This window comes from Capra hircus, chromosome 7 (genome assembly GCF_001704415.2).
Source record: "Capra hircus breed San Clemente chromosome 7, ASM170441v1, whole genome shotgun sequence".
Taxonomy (NCBI): domain Eukaryota; kingdom Metazoa; phylum Chordata; class Mammalia; order Artiodactyla; family Bovidae; genus Capra; species Capra hircus.
The window spans coordinates 14,154,206-14,179,669 of NC_030814.1; the positions used below are offsets into that span (position 1 = coordinate 14,154,206).

At 39.6% G+C, this 25,464-nt stretch overlaps 1 protein-coding gene across 2 annotated transcripts in view; it reads right to left on the reverse strand.

Moving 5' to 3' along the window:
* LNPEP (leucyl and cystinyl aminopeptidase) overlaps window positions 1-25,464 on the reverse strand; it is a 106,277-nt gene that overhangs the window by 27,401 nt on the left and 53,412 nt on the right. For both annotated transcript variants that reach the window (XM_018050013.1, XM_018050012.1), the window contains exons 5-11: window positions 15,149-15,269; window positions 14,305-14,459; window positions 12,589-12,702; window positions 10,867-11,001; window positions 5,198-5,329; window positions 2,694-2,854; window positions 1,003-1,091 (exon numbers count right to left, since the gene is read on the reverse strand). In XM_018050013.1, the coding sequence (XP_017905502.1) occupies window positions 1,003-1,091; window positions 2,694-2,854; window positions 5,198-5,329; window positions 10,867-11,001; window positions 12,589-12,702; window positions 14,305-14,459; window positions 15,149-15,269 (907 nt within the window). The remainder of the gene's footprint in view (window positions 1-1,002; window positions 1,092-2,693; window positions 2,855-5,197; window positions 5,330-10,866; window positions 11,002-12,588; window positions 12,703-14,304; window positions 14,460-15,148; window positions 15,270-25,464) is intronic.

Genomic DNA, 25,464 nt, shown 5'->3' on the forward strand with positions numbered 1-25,464 from the left:
AACACTTCTATAGCACATAACATGTGCCAGGCATTATTCTAGGTGCTTCATATAAATGAACTAAATCCTAACATGAACTATATGAACTAAATCATAACACTATAACTTTACTACAATTACTCTCTCCATTCTATAGCTTAGGGAAAGAGACTCGGAGACTCACCTAAAATTGTATGATTGGGCCAAGCAATCTGGCTCCAAAGTCATATCATCACTAACCTATACTTCCCTCCCAATGATAGAGGGCTGAACACCAGATCCAAATTCAAACAAGAAATTTTCCCTTTCCATGAATCTCAAGTATCACTAATGAGTCCTGCAAAATGCAAGAGCCTCATGTTTTCAGGATGTAAATTAAGACACTACATGGCGTGGCACTTGGTGGTATTTAACAGATGGTCAGAAACTACATTTCAGTTTCTTCTTATAGACCCCTTGTGAGTCTGCATATACAATCTGTACATTTTATCACCCTCCACAATCATACTTTCTAGTGCTATTTTCTCATTATCAAAAAATGCATACTATGTCTACAGGATATCTTGTAGTAACTATTTACTATAATTCTGCATCATGAATCAACCTTTGTCATGCCTAAGAATCATCTAGGGTGCTTATAAAAAAGTAGCGGGCCCAGCCCAACCCATCGAGAGTGGACAGCAGAGTATCCTTTGGAAACTCATCTTCTACTTATTACTTTGTAACATAAAATGGTTATCTTGAACACAAAAACATAGCATTTGCTATTTTCTAGGGCAACTGCTAGCATCTTCAAGGCAGTTTTTCATACCTTATTTTGCATGCTTAAGAAAGACCAGCTTTATGTATGATATTGCGTACAGAATCAATTTCCCTTTACTCACGCTTTCTGTAGGTGTCTCATAGAACTAGCTCATAGAGCTGTGCACATTGGAAAGTGTCATCTCCTTTCTGCTGCCTGGTTAAGATTTTTAGAAAATATGCTGTTCCTAATTCATCAGAAAAGTGTTAAAAGAGTCAAACCTGATTTCTTGTCCAGTAAAGATACCGATCGATGCTTGGAGTAATTTTTTCCATCAGTGACGTAGGATAGCGGAATATGCCACAGAGAGCTGTAATAAAAAGGAAACACTGGAAGATTATTAATTCTTTCCAATAGTTCAGTCAGTTACACATACTTTGTTGAGTGGTTTCTTTTTTGGCAGGAAGGTGAGATTTTTCAAGTTATTTCGAGAAAGGTATAACCTTGTTAGGTTTTCTAAGAACTTATGATTACAAAGCATTTAAAAACACTCTAACCTGAGGGTGCAAAAGAGATTTGTTGCTGCTATTGAGTCACTAGGTTGTGTCTGACTCTGTGACCCCATGGACGGCAGCACAGCAGGCTTCCCTGTCCTTCACTGTTTCCTGGAATCTGCTCGTGTCCATTGAGTTAGTGATGCTATCTAACCATCTCATCTTCTGTTGCCCCCTACTCCTTTTGCTTTCAGTCTTTCCCAGCATCAGGGTCTTTTACAATGAGTTGGCTCTTTGCATTAGATGGCCAAAGTATTGGAGCTTTGGCTTCAGTATTAGTCCTTCCAATGAATATTCAGGACTGATTTCCTTTAGGATGGACTGGTTGGATCTCTTTGCTGTCCAAGGGACTCTTAAGAGTCTTTTCTAACACCACAGTTCAAAAGCATCGATTTTTTTTGGTGCTCAGCCTTCTTTATGGTTCAACTCTCACATCTGTACATGACTACTGGAAAACCAAAGCTTTGAGTATATGGACCTTGGTCAGCAAAGTAAATGTGTTTGCTTTTTAATATGCTTGGGGTCGCACAAAGTCGGACACGACTGAAGCGACTTAGCAGCAGCAGCAACAGCAGCATTGTCATAGCTTAAGGAGCAAGTGCTTTTTTTTTTAAATTTCATGGCTGTAGTCCCCATCCACAGTGATTTTGGAGCCCAAGAAAATAAAATCTGTCACTGCTTCCATGTTTTCCCCATCTATTTGCCATGAAGTGATGGGAGCAGATGCCATGATCTTAATTTTTTAAATGTTGAATTTTAAGCCAGCTTTTTCACTTTCCTCTTTCACCTTTATCAAGAGGCCCTTTAGTTCCTCTCCAATTTCTGCCATTAGAATGGTGTCATCTGCATATATAAAGTTGTTGATACTTCCTAATATCCTAATGATATTAGGATTCATTTAGCCTGGCATTTCAGGCAACGTATTCTGCATATAAGTTAAATAAACAAGGTGACAATATACAGCATTGTTGTACTCCTTTCCCAATTTTGAACCAGTCAGTTTTTCCATGTAAGGTTCTAACTGTTGCTTCTTGACCTGCATACAGGTTTCTCAGAAGACAGGAAAGGTGGTCTGGTATTCTATTCTCTTAAGAACTTTCACAGTTGGTTGTGATTCACACAGTCAAAGGCTTTCATGTAGTCAGTGAAGCAGAAGTAGTTGTTCTTCTGGAATTTCCTTTTCTTCTCTATGATCCAACGAATATTGAAATTTGGTCTCTGGTTCTTCAGCGTTTTCGAAACGCAGTGTGTACATCTGGAAGTTCTCGGTTCGTGCACTGCTGAAGCCTCGCTTGAAGGATTGTGAGCACCACCTTACTAGCATGTGAAGTGAACGCAGCTATACAGCAGTTTGCCATTCTTTGGCACTGCCCTTTTTTGGGATTAAAGAGATAACAGGAGAGACAGTGGGTTCTCACCTTGCATCTGAAGGCTGAATTTCAGGCTTCACATTTAAAGAGAATCTTTCCTGTTGTACCAGAATTTGCTTTCCTTTTCTCTGAACAGTCACTAAAGGAAATCCTTTCTGCAGACTCCAGGTTCTCATCATTTTCTTTACATCTAGTGTTTTGTTTGTGGACTAGAGAAAGAAGAATAGATTATTTTTCTCAGAGATAAAGAGTCTGAAAAGTTCAAAGTATCTTTCCCTCTTTCTCTACCACAATGCACCAATGCTAAGTTGCATTTACATTTCTACTCTAAGTAAATGAGAAATTGCTAAAAAGAAAGTAACCTGGACTAGAAATAAGTGAAAACTAAAGAGAGTGAGAGGCAGCATCTGTTGAAAAAGGCAACACAGATGCTATAAACCAATTCCAGGCACATTAAAATCCCTGAGAAGGGATAAGCACTCTTTTAGGTCCCAATACTACTGTTTAGAAGGTTTTCCTAAGGATACATAGGCGAGAAATCAGAACCACTACTTTTATTCCTGTTAGTCCGCTAGATCCAGAGTTCTCTTTATTCCCCAGACCCTCTGCTTTTACAAAACGGTATGACAGTGACAGTTGCTCAGTCATGTCCGACCCTTTGCAACCTCATGCACTGTACAGTCGATGGAATTCTCCAGGCCAGAATGCTGGAGTGGGTAGCTGTTCCCTTCTCCAGGGGAATCTTCCCAACCCAGGGATCGAACCCAGGTCTCCTACATTGCAGGCAGATTCTTTACCATCTGAGCCACCAGGGAAGCCCATTGCAAATGGTAAAGCTCATCTTTTTAAGAGCTCATCCTGTGGGAGGGCCTTAGAATGGGAGCGGCAGCCGCTGCAGAGGAATGAAACATAAACAGGTTGGCTGCCCAGACTTTAGGTCTCTCCAGAAAACAGTGGTGAACATTTTTCCTAGACACATAGTCCTTTCCCCCCAAAATACATGAATTGATCTATAAAATCTAGAGTCCAGTGTCAGAGGCTCACAGGCCCTCTAAAGCTTACTGTCCCTAAGACATCTGGTATCAATGATTAAGAAGCAATTTTTGAAGCAGGTGAGTTAAATTTATGATTCAAATTATTTTTCTAGATTACATATGGATTTGAATTGCAAGCAACTCAAATCATCAAGTACTTAAAATGGTACAATCATTTGGTCATATCACGCCACTATGACTGGCCTTACCTCAGTTGACATACACCTACGTATTTAAAGCCAAAAAGGATGGAGCAAATCTTTCTAAATGCACTATGATACTAACCTTACATGTTCAATGGCTCTAATCTATTTCTTTCTGGATAAGGGGTTGGGAAGCAAACAAAACTGACCCAAAGCAAGGCACTTCTGGGTCTTTGAAACAGAACTGAAATGAAGAAGCCAGTGCATAATTTGATGCTGATGCTGAAACATGTGAGGATAATATTAGGGGCTAGGTCAGGACAGGAAAGCACCATGATGCAAAAGCTGAAGTCAGCGAGGAAGGCAGAAATATATTCTAACTGGCAGGAGATAATACATTGAGTACAGAGTAAATAATGTGGCTTTCAGTTGAAATGCTACTACATGATAAGAAGAAAAATGATCATTTAGAAGCAACTCTTAGGTGATAAGGACTGATCCTTCTTCTCAAAGAGAACTGAGAATAGGGAAGACACATCTTCTGGGAAAAGGGTTAACAACTAGGAAGTACCAAATCTCTGATAAAGCAAGGAAGCAGAGAGAGCATACAGAAAAGCTTCAGAGCAAGGGTTCTTCACCCAGAATCCAGAAAACTTTGAAACTGTGTGCGACATCTTGCATCTTTGTGGATTTTGGGGGGAATATGTCTATAACTTACATCAAATGTTCAGATATGTCTGTGATCTTCCAAAACATGAAAAACCATTGATCTAGATGAGGGTAACAAATTCAAAGGCTTATAAAGTCTACGCAGTCAGCATGTGTGCGTGTGAGCAAGCTGAGTTCAGGCACTGTTACAAAGAGTAACTTCTAACCAATGACACTACTTGTTAGAATCTGTAGGCACAACCAAATCCAAGCAGCAAAATGATCCGAGGGCAGAGCTCAGCTATGGTCGCCAGACTGTGACATGTCATCTGTAACACTTTAGCGGTGTATGGCCACCAAAGACAGGAGGAGTCGCAAGGCAAAGTACAGAGCAAAAAATTCATGAATGGAAGGTAGAAAAATGGCAAAAACATTAGAAAAGAGAACTTTCCTACAAGGTAGGAATAGAGATTTAGCTATAGACTAAAGGTGCTTATATAAGGCCTCATGCCATTTTTTTTTTGGGGGGGGGCAATTAAGCTTAGTACTTCCGTTTCATGACTTTTAATTCTGTGCTTTTATCCATAAACATTTGTACACTAAGTTCCATTCCTCTTTCTCTTAAAAACTGTCCTTGGTACCATAGCTTATTTACATACCTGACAAAAAAATACAAGAATCCCTCTCTTCTTACTTTAAGAGCTAAATAAATATCCAGGTCACTTACCTCATTAAAACTATCCCACAGGTCATCACTGTGAGTGGATGTATAGCTATGATTATGCAGGTAAAGGATAATGGCATGTTGAAATATATCTTCACTAAGGTAAGTTTTCAGCATCAACAGTAGGGAAGCTCCCTATTCCAAAAAAAAAAAAAAAAGAAAAGAAAAGTGAAAAACGGAGGAAAATAATAGAATACAATAAGACTATCGAAATAAGAACCTAAAATTCAAAATACAGTCATTCTAAGCAAACACTTTAGTAACCCAGTTATAATTTGCTGTTATTTTGTTTCATGTAACCAGTTGTGGACTATGGCCAAATTGTCTTAAAAATTATTTTAAAGACTTTTAGAAAGAATTAATTCTTTAAAAATTATTTTAAAGAAGTTGAAAAATAAAAATGCCTATGTGCACTAATTCTTCTGTGGGCCATTTTGTGCAGTCTATCGATTACTCAATGTTTCAGTGTTAATGTTGAAAAGTTAAGTGTTTATATATATATTTTTAACTTTAAAACTTGCCGAATTTTCTGTGGCATCCCGACCCCCACCCCCTGTGCTTGAAGTCCCAGCTGACTTCATGGGCACATTGCTGAACCCTCAAAAGTCTCTTTGCTAGAAAGTACATTAATTTCCAGTTTTAAGGTGTCAAGTTTCTGAAGTATCCAAGATCTCTCTTCTTCTTGCAGAGTCACTTCAAATATGTTTGGAACATATGAGTGTGTATTTAGGTAGTTGCTGCTGCTAAGTTGCTTCAGTTGTGTCAGACTCTGTGCGACCTCATAGATGGCAGCCCACCAGGCTCTCCTGTCCCTGGGATTCTCCAGGCAAGAACACTGGAGTGGGTTGCCATTTCCTTCTCCAATGCATGAAGGTGAAAAGAGAAAGTGAAGTTGCTCAGTCGTGTCTGACTCTTAGCGACCCCATGGACTGTAGCCTACCAGGCTCCTCCGTCCATGGGATTTTCCAGGCAAGAGCACTGGAGTGGGGTGCCATTGTAAGCACACACTAATAATTCAGAGTCAGACGTGGAACTATTAAGATCACACCATATTATGATGCATGTCACCATCCCCAGTTTTAAAGCAGCAACCACCTCCTCCACATTCAAAGGCAATTTATATCACACCTCCTGCATCTGCTATAGAGATGTATTTATTTCCTCTTCTAGACTGTAAGCTAATTTAGGGAAAAACTGAAGCTAGGAGCTCAACTCCTATGACTAAAATAATGCCTACTACATGGAAGGCACTCAAATGCAAAAAAATTCTGAATGACTGAATTTCTGATAAAAAATGTAGCAATGTTAAGTCATCAAGATTACAAGATACAGATAACTGAACTTAATACTTATTACTCTCTTGTTTTTGTATCACACTTTAGTGGTACTTGTTCTATTAATTTAAATAGTCATTCTTGTTCCCAATAGTCCCCCTCTCTTCTGCGTCACTAACTTTTCCTCTCTACTATAACACTGCAACACTCCATTTGGAAAAAAAAAAAACAAACACCCAGCAGTTCTTATTTTAAACAGAAGATGTGCTTCCCTTCCTTAACCTCACGCCTCCTCCAGTTATCACCGTATTTCTTGTTTCTCCTTTGGGAAGCCAGTTCTTCAAAAGAGCTGTCTGCATTTGCTGTGCTCATCTGTTCTGTCTCCGTTCCCTCTTGAGCCATCTTCCAACCATCATCACCCACTGGCAGTGGTTTTATGAAGGCCACTGGTGAGCCTTACGGTGTCAAACCAATGTCAATTCTCAGGCTCACCCACGAGTAGCATTTGACATGACCGGTCACTCCCTCCTCCGTGAAAGTCATCCTGCTCTCGGCTTTCGCACGTCACTCCTGATTCCTCCCCTGTACTCTGGGCGTCCCTCTCTCTCTTTTGCTGCATCCTCCTTATCGTCTCAAGGACTAACTTTTAGAGTCCCTGGCATTTTATCTTCAGACTTCTTTTCTTCTCTAAAGTCACTTTCTTGTTGATCTTCTCAACCACAGGGGTTTTACATGACCCCCAAATTTATGTATCTAACCAGGCTTTGCTTCAATTCCAGACTCATATCCAATTACATGCCTACTATTTCCACTTATGCGCCTTAAATTTACTCAAAAATTGACCTCTTTTTCCTTCTTATCCTAAATATAGTCTTCCAATAATCTTCTCACTTCAACAAATAAAAATTCCATTTTTCCAGCTCTTCAGGCAAAAATTTTGAAGTCATCCTTGACTCCTCTCTTAACTCGACATCTAGTCCACTAGCAAATTCTACTGGACTAAACTTCCCAATATATTTCAAAACCAAACACGGCTTATTACGTTCACTACTATCACCTTTGTCCAGGCTACCATTTCCTTGCGGCTGGTCTATTACAACAACCTCCTAACTAGTCACCTTGATTCCACGTGATGTTGAAGGCTGACTTATTCCAAAAATAAATAAATAAATCGTACTGTGGTACTCCCCTCTTCAGATGGCTTTCATTCCACTGTGTGTAAAATCAAGGTCCTTATCAAATCTAATAAGATGATCTACAATGATCTGGCCCCTTATAATCCTTCTCACTCCATCTGCTACTTTCCCTTGCATTTATTCCTCTCCAGACACCCTGGCTCCTTGCTGGTGCTTAAACACGCCAACCAATCTTCATCTCAAGTTGTGTGGGTCCCCAAAACAAGTCCCAGATATGGTAGAAGGACTCACAGGACCAGGACTGAGTATACAGTCATATTCACCACCATGATTTATATTACTGTGAAAGGACATGAAGCTAAATCAGCTGGAAAAGTCTCATGGGGTGAACAAGTACAAGCTTCCAAAAGTCCTCTGCAGGATGCGTTTAATTCTCCAAGTGACCAGTTGTGACAACATGTATGAAATCCTGGCTATTGGGGGAGTTCCTTGGAGACTCAGTACCCATGATTTTTACTGGGGGCTAGTCATGCAAGTATTTTCTGCTGCTGCTGCTGCTGCTGCTAAGTCGCTTCAGTCGTGTCTGACTGTGCGACCCCACAGACAGCAGCCCACCAGGTTCCCCTGTCCCTAGGATTCACCAGGCAAGAACACTGGAGTGGGTTGGCATTTCCTTCTCCAATGTATGAAAGTGAAAAGTGAAACTGAAGTTGCTCAGTTGTGTCCGACTCTTCACGACCCCATGGACTGCAGCCCACCAGGCTCCTCCGTCCATGGGGTTTTCCAGGCAAGAGTACTGGAGCGGGGTGCCATCACCTTCTCCGATCTTCTGCCTAGCAAGGACCAAAATTCCAGACTCCCAGAAGGAAAGCAGATATTTACCCTAAACTACACTGTTCGCACAAACAGGGATGGCACAGTGAGTCATTCTTATCAGGGAATGGTGAGAACTCTCCCCAAATCCAGTTTGCCAGAAATTAGCCAAGGTCGAGCCTCACAATAATGCCTTTCTAAGGACAGCAGTCTCAGGCCTACTACGCTAACTGATGTCTGCACACAAGCCCTGTGCACTGGTTATACCCTCTGCCTGGAACATTTCCCCCCTAGAAGTCCACATGGCTCATTCCCCCACATCCTCCAGATGTTATTCAAATATCACCTTATCAGTGGTCTTCCCTAGCCATCTTATACAAAGCAGCCTTTCCCTTGTCATTCTCATTTTCCTTACTGTGCTTCATTTTCATATTCACACTAACCACCAAACACAGTATCTTTCATTCATTTGTATTATGTATGTCCCTATCTCCAACCCCTGAAATGGAAGCTCCATGGTGCAAGCGACATAGTCCGCCTTCTTTCCTGATCTATTCTCAGTACCTAGGAAAACACCAGGTACGTGGTTGGTACTTGTATAATTTGATAAATGACTGAATTATCACAAGGCAACATTCATCAAAATTAGGCTTAAAGATTATGAAGATCAAACACAATATGTCTGCCATATGCATGACTTACTGTCAAACACTGACACTTCTTCTTATACACAATTATCCAGTGAACTATCATCCAGTGTAAATTATCCAGTGAACTATTTTTCTCAGTTCTGCGGATGGGACATTTGCCAGATTCCCAATTCTGAAATAAGTACTTACCATACTGACAGGCATAATGTATGTTATGGAAGCAACATGCTCAGAAGACACTGAATTCTAGGTTTGGAGGGTGGGGGTCAGACAAAGAAAGAGCTCTATAACAAGAGATCCTGAAATAACTGTTCTGTGTAAGAAAAGAACTGCCAAGTTGTAAAATTTTCTTTATTGGTAGCTCCAGTATGGGCTTTAAAAATCACAACCCCTAACAGTAGCTCTAATTGGAATACACTTCATATAGCTAACTGTACTCCTGATTTCCTCATTTAATAACAGTCCTACCATTCTCCCTGCCAGTCAGGCTTGAACCTGGAAAACACTTCTGCCTCCTTCTTCACCTGCTTTGACCTATCACTAAGTCCTATAAGCATTTCCCTCTGCCCAGGGGTTTTTTCACACCTGTCAGTTTCCTTCCACTCTCACTACCGCTCCTAATTTTAAACTTTTACCATTTCATGCTTTGACTTCAGCAGCAATTTCCTGATTTTAGGTCTCTCTCCATTTAAATCTATTTTGCAAACTGAAGCAAGTTAATTTTCCTAGTCACTTGAATCTCAAAGCCATTCCTCTATTTAAAAATCTTTTAAAGCTTCCCACTGATTATAGAAAAAGTCCAGATTCCTGATGGCATTCAGGACCTTCTACAGCTGAGCTCAGACGTACCTTTCTCATCTTTCCCTACCCTACATGTGGCTTCCACTGCAAGCATTTACCCCCTAAACAAAAATTCCCTGCCCATTAGTATTACTGACTCTTTTTTTGCAGACCTCATCGAGCCATTCTAGCCCTATTCTATTGTTCCCATTGCTCTTTACCTATATGTTTTTCCTATGATTTAGTTTCCATGTTCTTCCAAGAAATTTCTCTTCATGATCCCAGGGGAAAATACTCTGTACCGTTCCCTTAGCACACATTCTTTCTTACTGCTTCACAAGTACTCCCTACCTAAACTCTGCATTTCTTGATGACATGAACTATAACCCATATGCTTTGTATATCTTCTTCTCTGTTCAGGATGGGAATTCAGTTTATTGATCTTAATCTGGTAGCCAGACTAAGGAGGCAAGTAAGCTATAACATTCAGCCCTCCTTCCCTACACAAATGTGATACCCCCCTCCCCTCTTCTCTGACTTAGGTGATCCTAATCAGGACTTTAAATTTCTGTTTTTGCTTTACTTCCAAACCTGGAGTCTAGGTTTCTAATTCTACAATAGAGTCTTTGATTCGTAAAAATCTCCTTTTGTTTACCTGTTTTGGCAATTCTGACTTTGGAACACACTTTAGTCCTGAATGACACAGCCAAAGGCTTAGAGCCTCCCCTGGTCATATTCTACCTGTAGATCCGGACACTGATCCAACTTTAAAAGATCTATTACTATAAGATCTGGTTAACTAGCCAGAATACTAGTTAGAGAACTTAAGAGACAGAGAAAGAAAGAAAAACCTAGATCAAGTTAAGATCAAGATTTAAGTAGAAGCAAACATCTTAAAAATTAACAGGAAAATTGAAATAATACTTGTCTAGTCTTTAAAATAATCTAAATCAGTCAGCTTGCTTACATATGAAATTAATTTGTGACCCACTCCAGGTACTTTTTGTGCATGGCAATACCTTAAAGTAGGAAAGAGAATCAAACATTTCCTCAATCTGTTCTGAAGACTGAACAGATGATGATGATATTGGATGGGATGAATTCAACGCATCTTTTCTCATTGTTTTAAATCGAGCATCTAAGAAATCTTCATACTACAAAAAATGAAACAGAATAAAGAAACTGTGAACAATATTAAGGACAGAGGCAAGTTTAGTAATTATTGATAGGAATTAGACTAATTACTGTTTAAGGTCATTATAAAAAAATCAACTAGCTTCACTAAACTTTAGAAATAATCTGTTGAAGATATAGGAATAATGTGACATTTATGCATATTCCTTAAATTTGAAAATAAAATTACAACTTCCACAAAAATCAGTGTTCCCTAAACAACAACACAAGGATAAATTAAGAGTTTATTACTAAAGCGACCATATGCTAAATCCAGATGTTCAAATGATTATTTAGAAATGGCTAGTGAATATTTGTAAAATAAAATCTTAAATTAAAAAAAAAAGGAACTGCTCCTTAAGTTGATTTCTCATACATAATCCAGCTTTTCTATTGAGATAATATACATTTCCCTTGACTGAGGCTATTCTTAAGTAAAATATAAGTCTTAAACAGAAAGGAGTCTGAGAGATCAACATACCAGTTCCTCCAGAATATATACGAAAAGCTTTTAAACATTCTGGGCACCACCAAGTGGTGAAACTGTATATCTCTTTGTTTAATTAAGACCTATACCCAGATTTACATTACTTTGCTTATTAATATTCTAGCTTAAACTGAGTTCATTTTACCATTTGAAATCTTTGAATAGGCCCTACACAAAAATTTCAAACTGAAAGCTCTGAGAGTACTCATCTTTTGAAGCACTTTTGGATCATACAGTCAAGAAGCTTAATAGAAAGTCACAGAATTCTACAGTGGAAACGGATTCTTATACTTTTCCATTTACTGCTTGAATTATTCCGCAATATCTGTCATGTATGACCTCTGCTGCGTGCTTAGTCGCTCAGTCGTGTCTGACTCATTGCAACCCCATGGATTGTAGCCCACCAGGCTCCTCTGTCCACGGGGATTCTCCAGGCAAGAATTCTGGAGTGGGTTGCCATGCCCTCCCCCCATATGTCCCCCTAGTATGTCCAAATCTCTCTAAGGAGAAGAAACATCTCCGGAGAGTCTAAGAACACAGTAACAACATCATCATGCTCTCTGTAACAGAATGGGGTTCCACGGCTTTGAAACGGGCACAAAATATGGTTTGGACCTAAAAAGAGCAAATTATTTGTCTCACTGTGTATCACTGTTGTAAGAATGATCACAGTGATAATAGCATTGCCACAAAATGTCTTAATTTCTTCTCTATAAGGAGTATAAAAAGTTTTGTTTTGCAAATAAAAAAAAATGCTTTTCAACTCTATCTAAATTCCTTACAGCAGAAGGGCCACATCTATTAAACACAGAATTTAGCAAAGCAATTTAAAATGTTCATCTTAATAACAAAGTATAAAATAATTTCACATTATTTCTGCTTTCTGAAATCCATCAGTAACTAAAAGCACAATTTGCACTGTCAAATCTCAAGAGGTATAGAGATCAGTAACAAGTCAGTTTTATTGTATTTTTCTAGAAATATTTTCATTGCTCCAAATGCATGGAAAATACATGTCCAGTATGATTGGACTATTTTTCTTCCTGGCATTCACAGGAGGCCTAACAAACAGTGTACTTACACTGGAGAGCTCTCCGAATATTTTTTCCAAAGAGAAATACTCCATGAATGTAGCAAAGCCTTCATTTAGCCACAGATCATTCCACCACTGCATTGTCACCAGGTTACCAAACCACTGCGGGGAAAGAACAAACAGCTAACCAACTTCACATTCTCAAGACTTTTCTAATAATCGAATTGCCAGATTAATCGCCTATGACCAGATTACCACTACTTAAAAGTATACTTATTGCAGTTAAAGCAAACTATATTCAACTTTAAGTCTTACAAATAAATTGTATTTGTAATATAAATTTACTTTAAAAGTAAAACTGTATACATTGAGTAAATTCACTTTTAAAGTAAAATTATAAATTTAACATTTTACCTTACATAAAACAAACAAAGACAACTGGCTTATTTATCAGTTTAACATACATGCTGTATAGTAGGTAGACAAAAACTGTTTTTAGTCACCTCATTAAAACATTTCCTAGATAAATTCCTCTACTTTCTAGTATCAAGTTAGTAATATTATTTTCCATCATGTCTACAATCATCATGACAACCCAAAAACGAACGTCTGTATGAGGGATGTTCCTATAGTCAGAGAGCCTGGGCTGCATGTTTCTCCTCAGTTACCACACTGAGTATTTACATGATTCAAAACAGAATTCAAACAACATTCCCTAAGAAATTTGGCATGCATACAAATAAATAAAATCAGAAAGACTTTTAAATGGCTTTTTTCCATGAAGTAATAAGAAGGAAAAAGAAGATGAGACACCCCTAAAAAAGTTCATCTCAAAAATCCCTGAAATGAAGCGTGGCCAATAAAAAGCGTGCAGTTCAGGCACTGTGGCCAAGGGCTCGGCTCAAACCATCAGCAAAATGACAAGATTACTAGGTACTGAAACAAAGCTCTATGGAGAATCACAAAAGCATATTTTCAAAGGTTAATATCTTAAAAACCTCTTTCAGAAGAAGATGACTTCTAAGTCATAAAGAAGTACAAAGGAAACACTCCTGCTGTGGTGATGGCCGGCCTCAGGAGTAACAGACCTGGAGCAGATCCCCTAAAAAACAGTTTGAATACGTGTGTAACTGTAAGAACAAATACGCACACGCTTCATAAGCCAGCCTGTCGCGAAGTCCTCACGAGGCCCGGCGCGCTGGGGCTGTGGCTGAGGTAGGCGGCCAACTGGCCAGAGCAAGCCCCACTCTCGCCCACCTCCTCCCACCGTCCGACCCCAGTCCACCCCACCCTGATGAGCACTGCATTGAGGGCACGAGAGGGACCAGGTACCGGGGAAGAAAGAGTGAGGGTCACGCACCCATAAAATTTTCCTTCCTTTTCTCTACATCATCCAGAGTACCCTCCCACTCCCAAATTAAGAACCCAGTTTTTAGCAGGAGAAAAAACGGTAAACCTAGCCCTGACTACTACAGTCCCAGCAGAAGAGGCGTGCAGCTCAGGGAAAACTTTCTTCCCCACCAAGTTATACAATGTAAGAGAGAGAAAGGAAGTCAAAATGCTTGATAAACTGTAAAATCATAGAACAACCGTTAGATAACATCTTCATCCAAAAATTTTAAGTTTGTGTTAAAAAAAAAAGCTCCATTGTATTACGAAAGAAGGCAATACTCTAATATAAAGCTGAGTTATTATTAGCATCTAAAACTCCAGGACATGAAACAGACCAGAGATGTGAGACAGAACAGCCTTGGTTGCCGATACCTGATGGGCCAGCTCGTGAGCGATGATTTTAGTAACCAGCTTCCTATCCGCTACTGAAGAAGTATTACCATCATACAGAAGTGTCTCTTCTCGGAAGGTGAGCAAACCCCAGTTTTCCATTGCTCCTGCTTCAAAGTCAGGAATAGCCACCAAGTCTGGATATAACAGGAAAGGAGTGGTCAACTCTCCTCCATCTAAGGCACTCCCTAGTTAAACCCAAGTATTTTACCCACTGGTCTATCAGCAAGGTCACTGTATCGGTAAGCTCACTTTACATACTCCTAGGGAAAGGAAACATTCTAGCTCATATGCTCCTTACCTACCTGTCAGCTGAGAAGATCGGATCAACCCTCTACAGAGTCACTGTTGCTCTGTCCCTTAGCAAGAGAAGGGAGATCTAACTCCTTCACAGTGAAGAACTTTCCAGAACAAGGAGGACAGAAGGCAGGGCCAACCCTCTTCCAGCTAAAATCAGCACCCGGTTGAATGACACTGAAGTACTCTTGCTTTCCTGAGCTCTCATTACTCCTATTATTATTTGAATTAGGAATTTCTCAGGAAATTGGAATTAGTCCAACTCCAGGTTAAGCCCTAAGCAAATCCCTACTTACACAGCACCTCTGAAATAGTCCCATAAATTTCTAAATGCTTTAAGCTACACATTCAGATGTATCTATGGAATCTAAATAATCTTAACAAATACAAACAATTCTTAAAGCAAACAATTCACAGAGTTTCTTGGTTTCCCTTTGAAATAACTTTGGCAAAAGTTCTTTCTGAAAAAATTTGCAACCCAAATCTAGGTTATTATTGCTAATGAAACTGGAGGCACTCTGATTCTTACCCAATTTCTTTAGCGGGTATTGAATTTCAAAGTAGTTTTGATAAAAGTCAAGAAGCTTCACAGTTGTTTCCAAGGCATGGTGAACTTGACCAATCTTTTCTGGGACAGCATATATAGAAACCTGAAAGGGAACAGGTGTGATGTAAGGACAATAAAAATGGCATGAGGTCAAGTGAACACTGTCAAGATTTAGCATACGTGAGAACTACACAGAGGTATGAGAGAGTTTTTAGGCCGGAAATTCTTGCATATAGTTCTTTTAACCCCTAGAGGACTTAGCAAGTAATTTCCATACATGCAACAACGTTCAGAAAAACTTACTGATTCCTTTTTTTAAAAATTAACATCATACCCAAACTATTTTGTCTTATATAGCAATTATAAACATCTGCCCATTTACTTTCTGTGATACTCTTCTCTTCCTCCCTATTACCTACAGTTGCGCTTCCCTGTCTGTGAACTGTCAAGCTGTGAATTATTTGAAGGGCAAAACTAAATTTTCATCTTTTTAGTACCAACATAGTGCCTGGCATCTTGCAGGCATTCAATACAGAGAAGTCACAGCTTACGAGAGACTTATTTCCAACATGAACACCTGAGACAGAAATGGCACATTGGTTGAAACTGCCCTGAGCCCCCATGAGAGCACAGCACATTCTCTTTCAGTAAGCAGGGCACAGCCAGTTTTCTTTCCGCCTTGGAACTGCTTACTTTTTTTTTTTTTCACGTTGTTGGCTTGTACCCAGCAGAGTGAAAAACACTCAGTGAGTGGCTCACAGTAACTAACACTGCTGTATTTAAAACGGATGGCCAAAAAATAAAATAAAATAAAATAAAACGGATGGCCAACAAGGCTCCACGTAGAGCACAGGGAACTTTGCTCAGTGCGATGTGGCAGCCTGGACGGGAGGGGAGTCTGGGGGAGAAGGGACACACGTATATATGAATGGCTGAGTCCCTTTGCTGTCCACCTGAAACTACCACAGCTTGTGAATCAGCTACACGCCAGTACAAAAGAAACACTTCAATTAAAAAAACAAAGATACACACTTAAAAAAAATTTAAAAACAAGCGATTAAAAGGATAACAGGATTCATGCCCATGAATCCAGGGCACATGCTCCAGGGAAGATGCAACTGCCCACACTACTTAAATTGTTATTCTTTCTTTTTTGATTAAGTGTGTAAGTTACATATGTGTAAGTTACACATTTGGTGTAACTGACTGTACCTGTCTTATCAGTGAGTCAAAAGGCAAAAGTTGAGTAATTACATTAAGAGTAATAGGTTTTAAAAAGCAGTATTTACTGTTTTCAATTTATTGAAAGAAAGAAGTCCTCTGTACTCAAGTTGGTAAAGCAGAATATGGACAAGACATGGCAGAAGACAAAAACCTCAAAAATAAAGATCTTGGCAGGTGGGAAAAGGAGACCTACTGAATAATTGAGCATTTGGAAAAAATACACCGGTGAACTCTAACCACAAGTTAAAATAAAGACTAAAAATAGTCTTTCATTAAAGCACTGAAAAACAGGCAACAACTTCTAAGAGGTCATAATTTCAGCCACAGCTGTCTTTATCTGGGGCCTTAGTCTATAGAACATATGCCCCAATTACAGAAACATGGAGATAACATGGCATAAAAAAGAAAGAAAAAAAATTTTAAGTAAACAAACAACAAAACTAAATGTACAACCAGTGTAGTCAGACTTCCAGGTTCCAATCTCTGCTAGTTGTGTGAACTTGAGGAGGTTCGTTAACCTCAATCGCCTTATCTATAAAAGCGTGATAAAAGTAGCTCCCATCCCCAGATTAAATGAACTAATACATATAGAACTTAGGATAGTGGCTGACAGAAAACAAGTGTTCAATAAAGAGTAGTTATTATCATTATTATAAATAAGAGTCCCATCAGAAGTGGCGTAAAATATGTGTGAGCAGAGCGTTTGTGGCAAAAGTTACAGGGAGAGTGAAGTGTTAGGACTGAAGTTAGCTCATTTAAAATGTGTTTCTTTCTTAAGGTAATTAAGAAGAAATTTAATCCCATATTATGTGGCCAAATTCGTACTTCACCAGCCCAGCACTCAAACATCTGCACCCTTGGCACAGGGCTGTGACCGCAGTTGATTGAATTCCGTCACCACCTGCCATAGGAACACGCCCACTTCCTGCATCATTGCCCCTCTAAAGCGTTAGTGCTTATGCGCACACACACACACAAGTCCAAAATAGTCTTTTTAAATCTAACTACCATGATACATGACTGTACCAAGATCACTTGGAATCTGAGACCAGTCTTTATTACCTCTGCCTGTTCCTTCCAGGCATACACATTTTATGGAGTCAATGGAACCATCTAGAAGAGGCTGTCCTGACAGAAACACCACCCACACACTCCAGATTCCTCCTCAAACATCCTTCTGCCACACACACCATTTGGCTCTCCCATCTCTACGTGTGAAAGCAAGCACCTTTCATCAGAGGAAAGAGAAGGGACAAAAGAGGACGTTCATATGAAACTGAAACCTGACCAAACGATCCACTTCGTCCCATTTCTGGAATACAATGACTAGGGCAAAAAGGTAGATTGGTATTTTCTCTTTCCTTCTATTTCTCTTCCTTAAAAAAAAAAAAATGTGCTATGAATCTCACTAGAGATAAATCATCGGGTCATTATAATTATTATCGTGCTTGTTTTAAGAGCAATAGAAGTAGTAGAAATAAACCAAGAGAACAATCTAGCTCAGCAAAGAAGTTTTGGCAGAATGCTTGGTAGAATGCTTGTGTGCTCAGTCGTGTCTGACTCTTTGTGACCCCGTGGACTGTAGCCCACCAGGCTCCTCTGTCCATAGCACTTCCCAGGCAAGAACACTGGAGAAGCTTGCTAGTGCCTATTCCAGAGGATCTTCCTGACTCAAGGATCGAACCCACATTTCCTGCACGGGCAGACAGATTCTTTACCATGGTGCCATCTAGGAGTCCTCCACCCTTGGTAAGAGCACTCTAAATACTGATAAAGGCAAGCCAACCAGTGCTCAGACTTACATCTTTCTCGTGTGTGTATTCACAGCTGTCTGTGTCGGCAAGATCAAACTTTCCCTGCAAGACCTCTTGCTAAGACCTAGGAGATTTATAAAAGACACAAAAAATGTCCATAAAGTCTCATCTGCTCTCAGAGAAAAGGGTTAAGACTGAGGAATAACAGATTGTTAGGTTTCACTTACTCTGCTCCTTAATAAGCAAAAACCAAATAAAAGTAAAACCAGAACCAAACCTCACTCTCCCAAAAGAACAAGAACATGGCCTGTAAGATTCACAAAGATAGAAAATAGAGAATATTGGAATTTTTCAATACCAAGTTTCCTGAAAAATACCAGCTTTCCTAAACAGACAGCTGAATACACACACAAAAAGCATAATTGTCTTAAAAGTAAAAAACAACAACCAAAAAACCCACCAGGATGAAGTCTATCCAGACAAACTGGTTAGATGGGACTTGGGACTTTGGGAGAATGATATAAATTATGTATAATGTCCTTAGTTGCTGGAAGGCTACTTGAGGAATTTGGAATGAAGTCATGTTTCTGACTGAATAAGATAACTTCACAGGGATAATACTGTTGAAAATACTGTTGAATGTTAAACAGACATAGTGTCTACATCTGACTAACCGCCAATGGATTCTGATTCTACAAATGAGACTGGTTTGTGGTAAAAACAAAATCAGGCAATGGCAAAAACAAAACAAAAACCTCAAGGCAAACTGATAAACCTCAAGGCAGTGTATTTCAAAACTGGGCTAGAATTTTCTAGGTAATTCTGGCATTCCTGAAGGCAGACAGAGGGTTAAGGAAAACTGAAGAATGGAGAGAACTGATAAAACAATTGTTCCTCTTCCCACAGGTCTTTGACATCGTAGTCTTTAGCACTGAACAGGACACACTTTCGCAATTTCAGCTATTTGGTGAGACTGACATTCGTCAATAAAGCTCTACTGCCCTATTCCAGAATCCTGTGAAATAGGGCTAATGTCAAATATTCCAAAATGGAACATAGCCTGGAGATTGCAGCATTTTACTGGGACAAAAATCCTTTATTAGACTCTCAGTCCGAATTTCTAATCACCATACCTACAGAAATTATTGATGTCATTTGGTGTAAGAAGAAGCACATTGTGGTAGACAGTAAATCCTACCATTTATTCGAGGTGATTCCCCTCTGGCTCAGCGATAAAGAATCTGCCTGCAATGCAGGAGCTGCAGGAGACATGGGTTTGATCCCTGGGTCAGAAAAATCCCCTTAAGGAGGAAATGACTACCCACTCCAGTATTCGTGCCTGGAAAATCCCATGGACAGAGGAGCCTAGCAGGCCACAGTCACAAAGAGTCAGACACGACTGAAGTGACCTGGCATGCACACACACATTCACTGTGTAATCTTAGGTCCATCACTCAACCTCTCTGGGACACTATCTCCTCATCAGCAATATGAGGCTAATGCCTTCCGCTCATTTGGTTTATAAAATAAAAAGGTGTTTATAAATAAAAGCTCAAGACAACTTCCAGCACACAGGATAACTCTGCACATGCTGGATTCTTCCCCATTTCCTAATAAAAACAGAAAGTTAAGAAGACTGTTGACTATTCGTATAACATTAATTTCTTCAAACCACATTTGCTTCTGGGTAGCATTAAAAATTATAAAGATTATTTGTATTTATAGACATACCAAGAGTTTATAATACATTTGCATATAGAAAAAAAGAGAGGGGTACTTCCTCTGTGTGTTACTATCTGCGAGGAACTGGAGATTTTATAGGAATTAAAAAATTTTTGTCCCTGTGGCGGCAGGCTAATATAGACAATAAGGTATTAGAGTTGCGGAAGGTGAGGTTTAGAGAACTGCAGAGCAGTCTGCCCAAGGGCATACAGCCAGAAAGCTGTAAAGAGAGATCTGAGCTCAGGCAGATGCCAGGTTCCATGTTTAACCAAGTTGCTTCCAAATATATGCAAATAAAAAGCAAAAAAGTCACCTAAACTACTCTCTCTCTCTCCTTCTAGTTGACCCTTGAACAATAGTGAGGTGAGGGATAACAACCCTCCAGGTAGTTGAAAATCTGAGTATAACTTACAGTCAGTCTTCTGCAGCTAAGGTTCAAACAACTGTGGGTCATGTGGCAGTATAGTATCTACTATTGAAAACAACCCACATTAAATAGACTTGCGCAGTTCAAACCCACGTTGTTTAAGACTCAACTGCTGTAGACAATATATACACACACACATACATATATATGTGTATATATGGGTATATGGGGCTTCCCAGGTGGTGCTAGTGGTAAAGAACCCACCTGCCAACGCAGGAGACATAAGAGATGCGGGATCGATCCCCTAGGTCGGGAAGATCCCCTGGAGGAGGGCGTGGCAACTCCAGTATTCTTGCCTGTAGAATCCCATGGAGAGAGGAGCCTGGTGAGCTACAGTCTAAAGTGTCACAAAGAGTTGGACATGACTGAAGCAACTTAAGCACACATGCACATATAGGTATGTGTGTGTGTGTGTGTGTGTGTGTGTGTGTGTGTATACATATATATATATATATATATATATATATATATATGGTATCTATCTGAGCAACGAATAATTCAGCCTTGCTAGATGAAAGAATTCCACTGGAGCAGTTGGAAATATAACTGAATTTATAAGAGGGCCTTGAATATCACAAAATGATGAGTTTGAATGTAATTCTACAGGCAGTAACATAACTGCCATTTATTTATTGCAGTGAGAAGACTTAAGATGAACTCTTTTAGCAACTTTCCAACATGTAATACAGGTACGGTTAGCTACAGCCACCACCCTGTGCCTTAGATCCACAGCACTTGTTCATCTTATAACTGGACGTTTGAGCCTTTGAGCAGCATTTCCCCATCTCCCCAGCCCCCAGGTCTTGGCAACCACCAGTCGACTGCTGCCATGAGTTCAGTTTTGGATTCCACACGTAAATGAGGTCATCCAGCCTTTATCTCTGTCTGACTGATCTCACTTTGCATAATGTCCTCAAGGTCCATCCACATTGTCCCAAAGGGCAAAATTTCCTTCCTTCTCATGGCTGAACAACATTCCATCGTATATATTACAAATATATGCTCATCTTTATCCATCCATGCACAGACACTAAGACTGTTATTATTGTGAATAATCGTATTATTGTTAGTAATGCTGCAACAAACCAGGAAGTGCAGACATCTCTTTAAGATCCTGTTTTGATATATATCCTGTGGATTACTGTATCATCTGGTGGCACTGTTTTTTAATTTTTAGAGGAACACTCACATATTGTTTTCCTCAGTAGCCGCACCAATTTACATTCCCAGCAACAGTGCACAAGGATTCTGTTTCCTCTACATCCTTATCAACACTTGTTACTTGTCATCTGGGTTTTATTTTATTTTATTTTTTTAATTGGAGGCTAATTACTTTACAATATTGTGGTGGTTTTTGCCATACATTGACCTGAATCAGCCACGGGTGTACATGTGTTCCCCATCCTGAACCCCCCTCCCACCTCCCTCCCCATCCCATCCCTCAGGGTCAGCCCAGTGCACCAGCCCTGAGCACCCTGTCTCATGCATTGAACTTGGACTGGCGATCTATTTCACACATGATAATATACATGTTTCAATGCTATTCTCTCAAATAATCCCACCTCGCCCTCTCCCACAGAGCCCAAAAGATTGTTCTTTACATGTGTCTCCTTTGCTGTCTCACATATAGGGTCATCATTACCATGTTTCTAAATTCCATATATATGCATTAATATACTGTATTGGTGTTTTTCTTTCTGACTTACTTCACTCTGTATAATAGGCTCCAGTTTCATCCACCTCATTAGAACTGACTCAAAAGCATTCTTTTTATAGCCGACTAATATTCCATTGTGTATATGTACCACAGCTTTCTTATCCATTCATCTGCTGATGGACATCTAAGGTGCTTCCATGTCCTGGCTATTATAAACAGTGCTGCGATGAACATTGGGGTACACGTGTCTCTTTCAATTCTGGTTTCCTTGGTGTGTATGCCCAGCAGTGGGATTGCTGGGTCATATGGCAGTTCTGTTTCCAGTTTTTTAAGGAATCTCCACACTGCTCTCCACAGTGGCTGTACTAGTTTGCATTCCCATCAACAGTGTAAGAGGGTTCCCTTTTCTCTACACCCTCTCCAGCATTTATTGTTTGTAGACTTTTTGATAGCAGCCATTCTGACTGGCGTGACATGGTACCTCATTGTGGTGCTGATTTGCATTTCTCTGATAATGAGTGATGTTGAGCGTTTTTTCATGTGTTTGTTAGCCATCCGTATGTCTTCTTTGGAGAAATGTCTGTCATCTGTTTTAGATGGCAGTCATTCTTGCAGGTGTGAGGTGGTATCTCACTGAGGTTTTGATTTGCATTTTCCTTCCTATTAGTGATGCTGAGCACCTTTTCATACATTTGTTGGTCATCTGTACATCTTCTTTGGAAAACTCTGCTCATTTTTTAACCAGATCATTTGTATTTTTTCCACTGAGTTCTATGAGTTCCTTATATATTTTGAATATTAATCCCCACCTGATATATTGAAAGTGTTGAAAGTGAAAGTCGCTCAGTCGTGTCTGACTCTTTGCGACCCCACAGACTATACAGTCCATGGAATTCTCCAGGCCTGAATACTGAGTGGGTAGCTGTTCCCTTCTTCAGGGGATCTTCCCAACCTGGAGGTCAAACCCAGGTCTCCCGCATTGCAGGCGGATTCTTTACCACCTGAGCCACCAGGGAAGCCCAAGAATACTGGAGTGGGTAGCCTATCCCTTCTCTAGGGGATCTTCTCCACCCAGGAAGAGAACTGGGGTCTCCTGCATTGCAGAGATTCTCTATCAGCTGAGCTACCAGGGAAGCCCTACCAGATATATGCTATCTGATATTTTCCTCCAATCCACAGGCTGCCTTTTTACTTTGCTGACTGTTTCTTTTGTAGTGAAGAAGCTTTTCAGTTTAAGATATTCCCACTTGTTGATTTTGGCTTTTGTTGAATGTGCTTTGGTATCATATACAAAAACATTACTGCCAAGGCCCACGTCATGGAGCTTTTTCTCTATGTTTTCTTCTAGGACTTTTACACTTTCAGACCTACAGTTAAGTCTTTAATTCATTTCCAGTTAATTTTTGTGAGTGGTGAGAGATAAGGATCCACTTTCATTTTTCCGGATGTGATGATCCATTTTTCCCAGCACTATTTATTGAAGAGACTACCATTTACCCAGTGAGTACTTCTGACTCTCTTGTCTAATATTAGTTGACCATATTTGCAGGAGTTTACTTTTGGCTTCTTGATTCTGTTCCATTGGTCTGTGTGTCTAGTTTTATGCCAGTATCATACTCTTTTGAATACCATGCATAAGATTTTGGTTACTTTATTTTTGTAACCATTTTGAAATCAGAAAGTGTGATACCTTCAACTTTGTTCTTCTTTCTCAAAATTCCTCTAGCTATTTGAGGTCTCTGTGGTTCCATAAAATTTTAGGAATTTTTTTTTTCCTATTTCTGTGAAAAATTACATTGGAATTCTATTGCACTGAATCTGTAGATTTAAAAAAAAATCATTTAGTAGAATTCACCAGAGAAACTGATTTGATCCTGTGCTTTTCTTTGTTGGGATGTTTTTGATTATTAACTGAATCTCTCTTTACATTATTAATCTGTTTTTTTTAATGTCTTCATGATTTAGTCTTAGTAGACTGTATATTCCTAGGATTATCCAATTTCTTAGCCTATAATTATTTATAGTAGGCTCTTATGGGAGAAGGCAATGGCAACCCACTCCAATACTCTTGCCTGACAAATCCCATGGACAGAGGAGCCTGGTGGGCTACAGTCCATGGGGTCGCTAGGAGTCGGACACGACTGAGCAACTTCCCTTTCACTTTTCACTTTCATGCATTGGAGAAGGAAATGGCAACCCACTCCAGTGTTCTTGCCTGGAGAATCCCAGGGACGGGGGAGCCTGGTGGGCTGCCGTCTATGGGGTCGCGCAGAGTTGGACACGACTGAAGCGACTTAGCAGCAGCAGCAGCAGCAGCAGCAGGCTCTTATGATCCATTGTATTTCTGTATCAAGTGCAACGTCTCCTTTTCGTTTCTGGTTTTGAGGCTTGTTTTTATTAGTTAGTCAAACTAAAAGTTTGTCAATTTCATTTATCTTTCTAAAATCTCTCAGTTTTACCTTTTCTCTCTTCTTCACGTATCCATTTCATTTATCTGCTCTGATCTTTATTTCCTTCTGCTAACTTTGGGCTTAGATTGTTATTCTTTTTTCTAGTTTCTTAAGGTGCAAAGGTAGGTTGTTTGAGATTTTTCTTTTTACTTGGTGTAGGCATCTATCAATCTAAATTTCCCTTTTAGAAATGCTTTTCGATACATACCATATAATAAATATACCACTACGTTACACCATTAGAGCATTCTGAATTTTACTATGTAATTACCTTTTCCAGTGTGTTCTACATTTTCATGTTACTAAGCAGTGTCCATTCAATTCAGCTGCAAGCACTCCTTTCAGCAGTTCTTCTAAGGCAGGTCTAGTGGTAAGGGGCTCACTCTGCCTTTTTTCCATATGGAAAAGTCTTTCTCACTCCGTCATTTCTGAAGGGTAACTTTGCTGGACAGAGTATTTTTGGTTGGCAGTTTCTTTTTTCCTTCCCTTTCCTTTTTCAGAGGTTTTTGGTATGCTACAAGCCTCATTGACGTAGATATCCAAATTTCTCCCCAGATGTGGTAAATTTTCAGCAATTATTTTTTTTATGTAACTTTCTGCCCACTGCTTGTTATGTTCTCCTTCTGAAGCTCCAATAAGTCACAAATTGTTTCTTCTGATGGTGTCCCACAGATCATGCAGGCTTTCTTCACTCTTCTTCCTTTGTTCTGGCCAGATAATATAAAGCTCCCTGTCTTCTAACTCACAAGTTCTTTTCCTTGCTTGATCCATTCTGCTGCTGATGCTCTGTATTGCAATCTTCGTTTCATTCATTTTTCAGACTGAGAATTTTTTCTTTTTAATGATTTCAATGTCTTTGTTAAACTTCTCATTTTGTTCATGTATTGTTTCTTGATTTAATCAAATTGTTTTTTTCTATTTTCCGGTAGTGCATAGCTTCCTTGGAACAGCTATTCTGAAGTCTTTACTGAGTAAATGGCAGATTTCCATGTGCAGAGTACATCATGAGAAACACTAGACTGGAAGAAGCACAAGCTGGAATTAAGATTGCCAGGAGAAATATC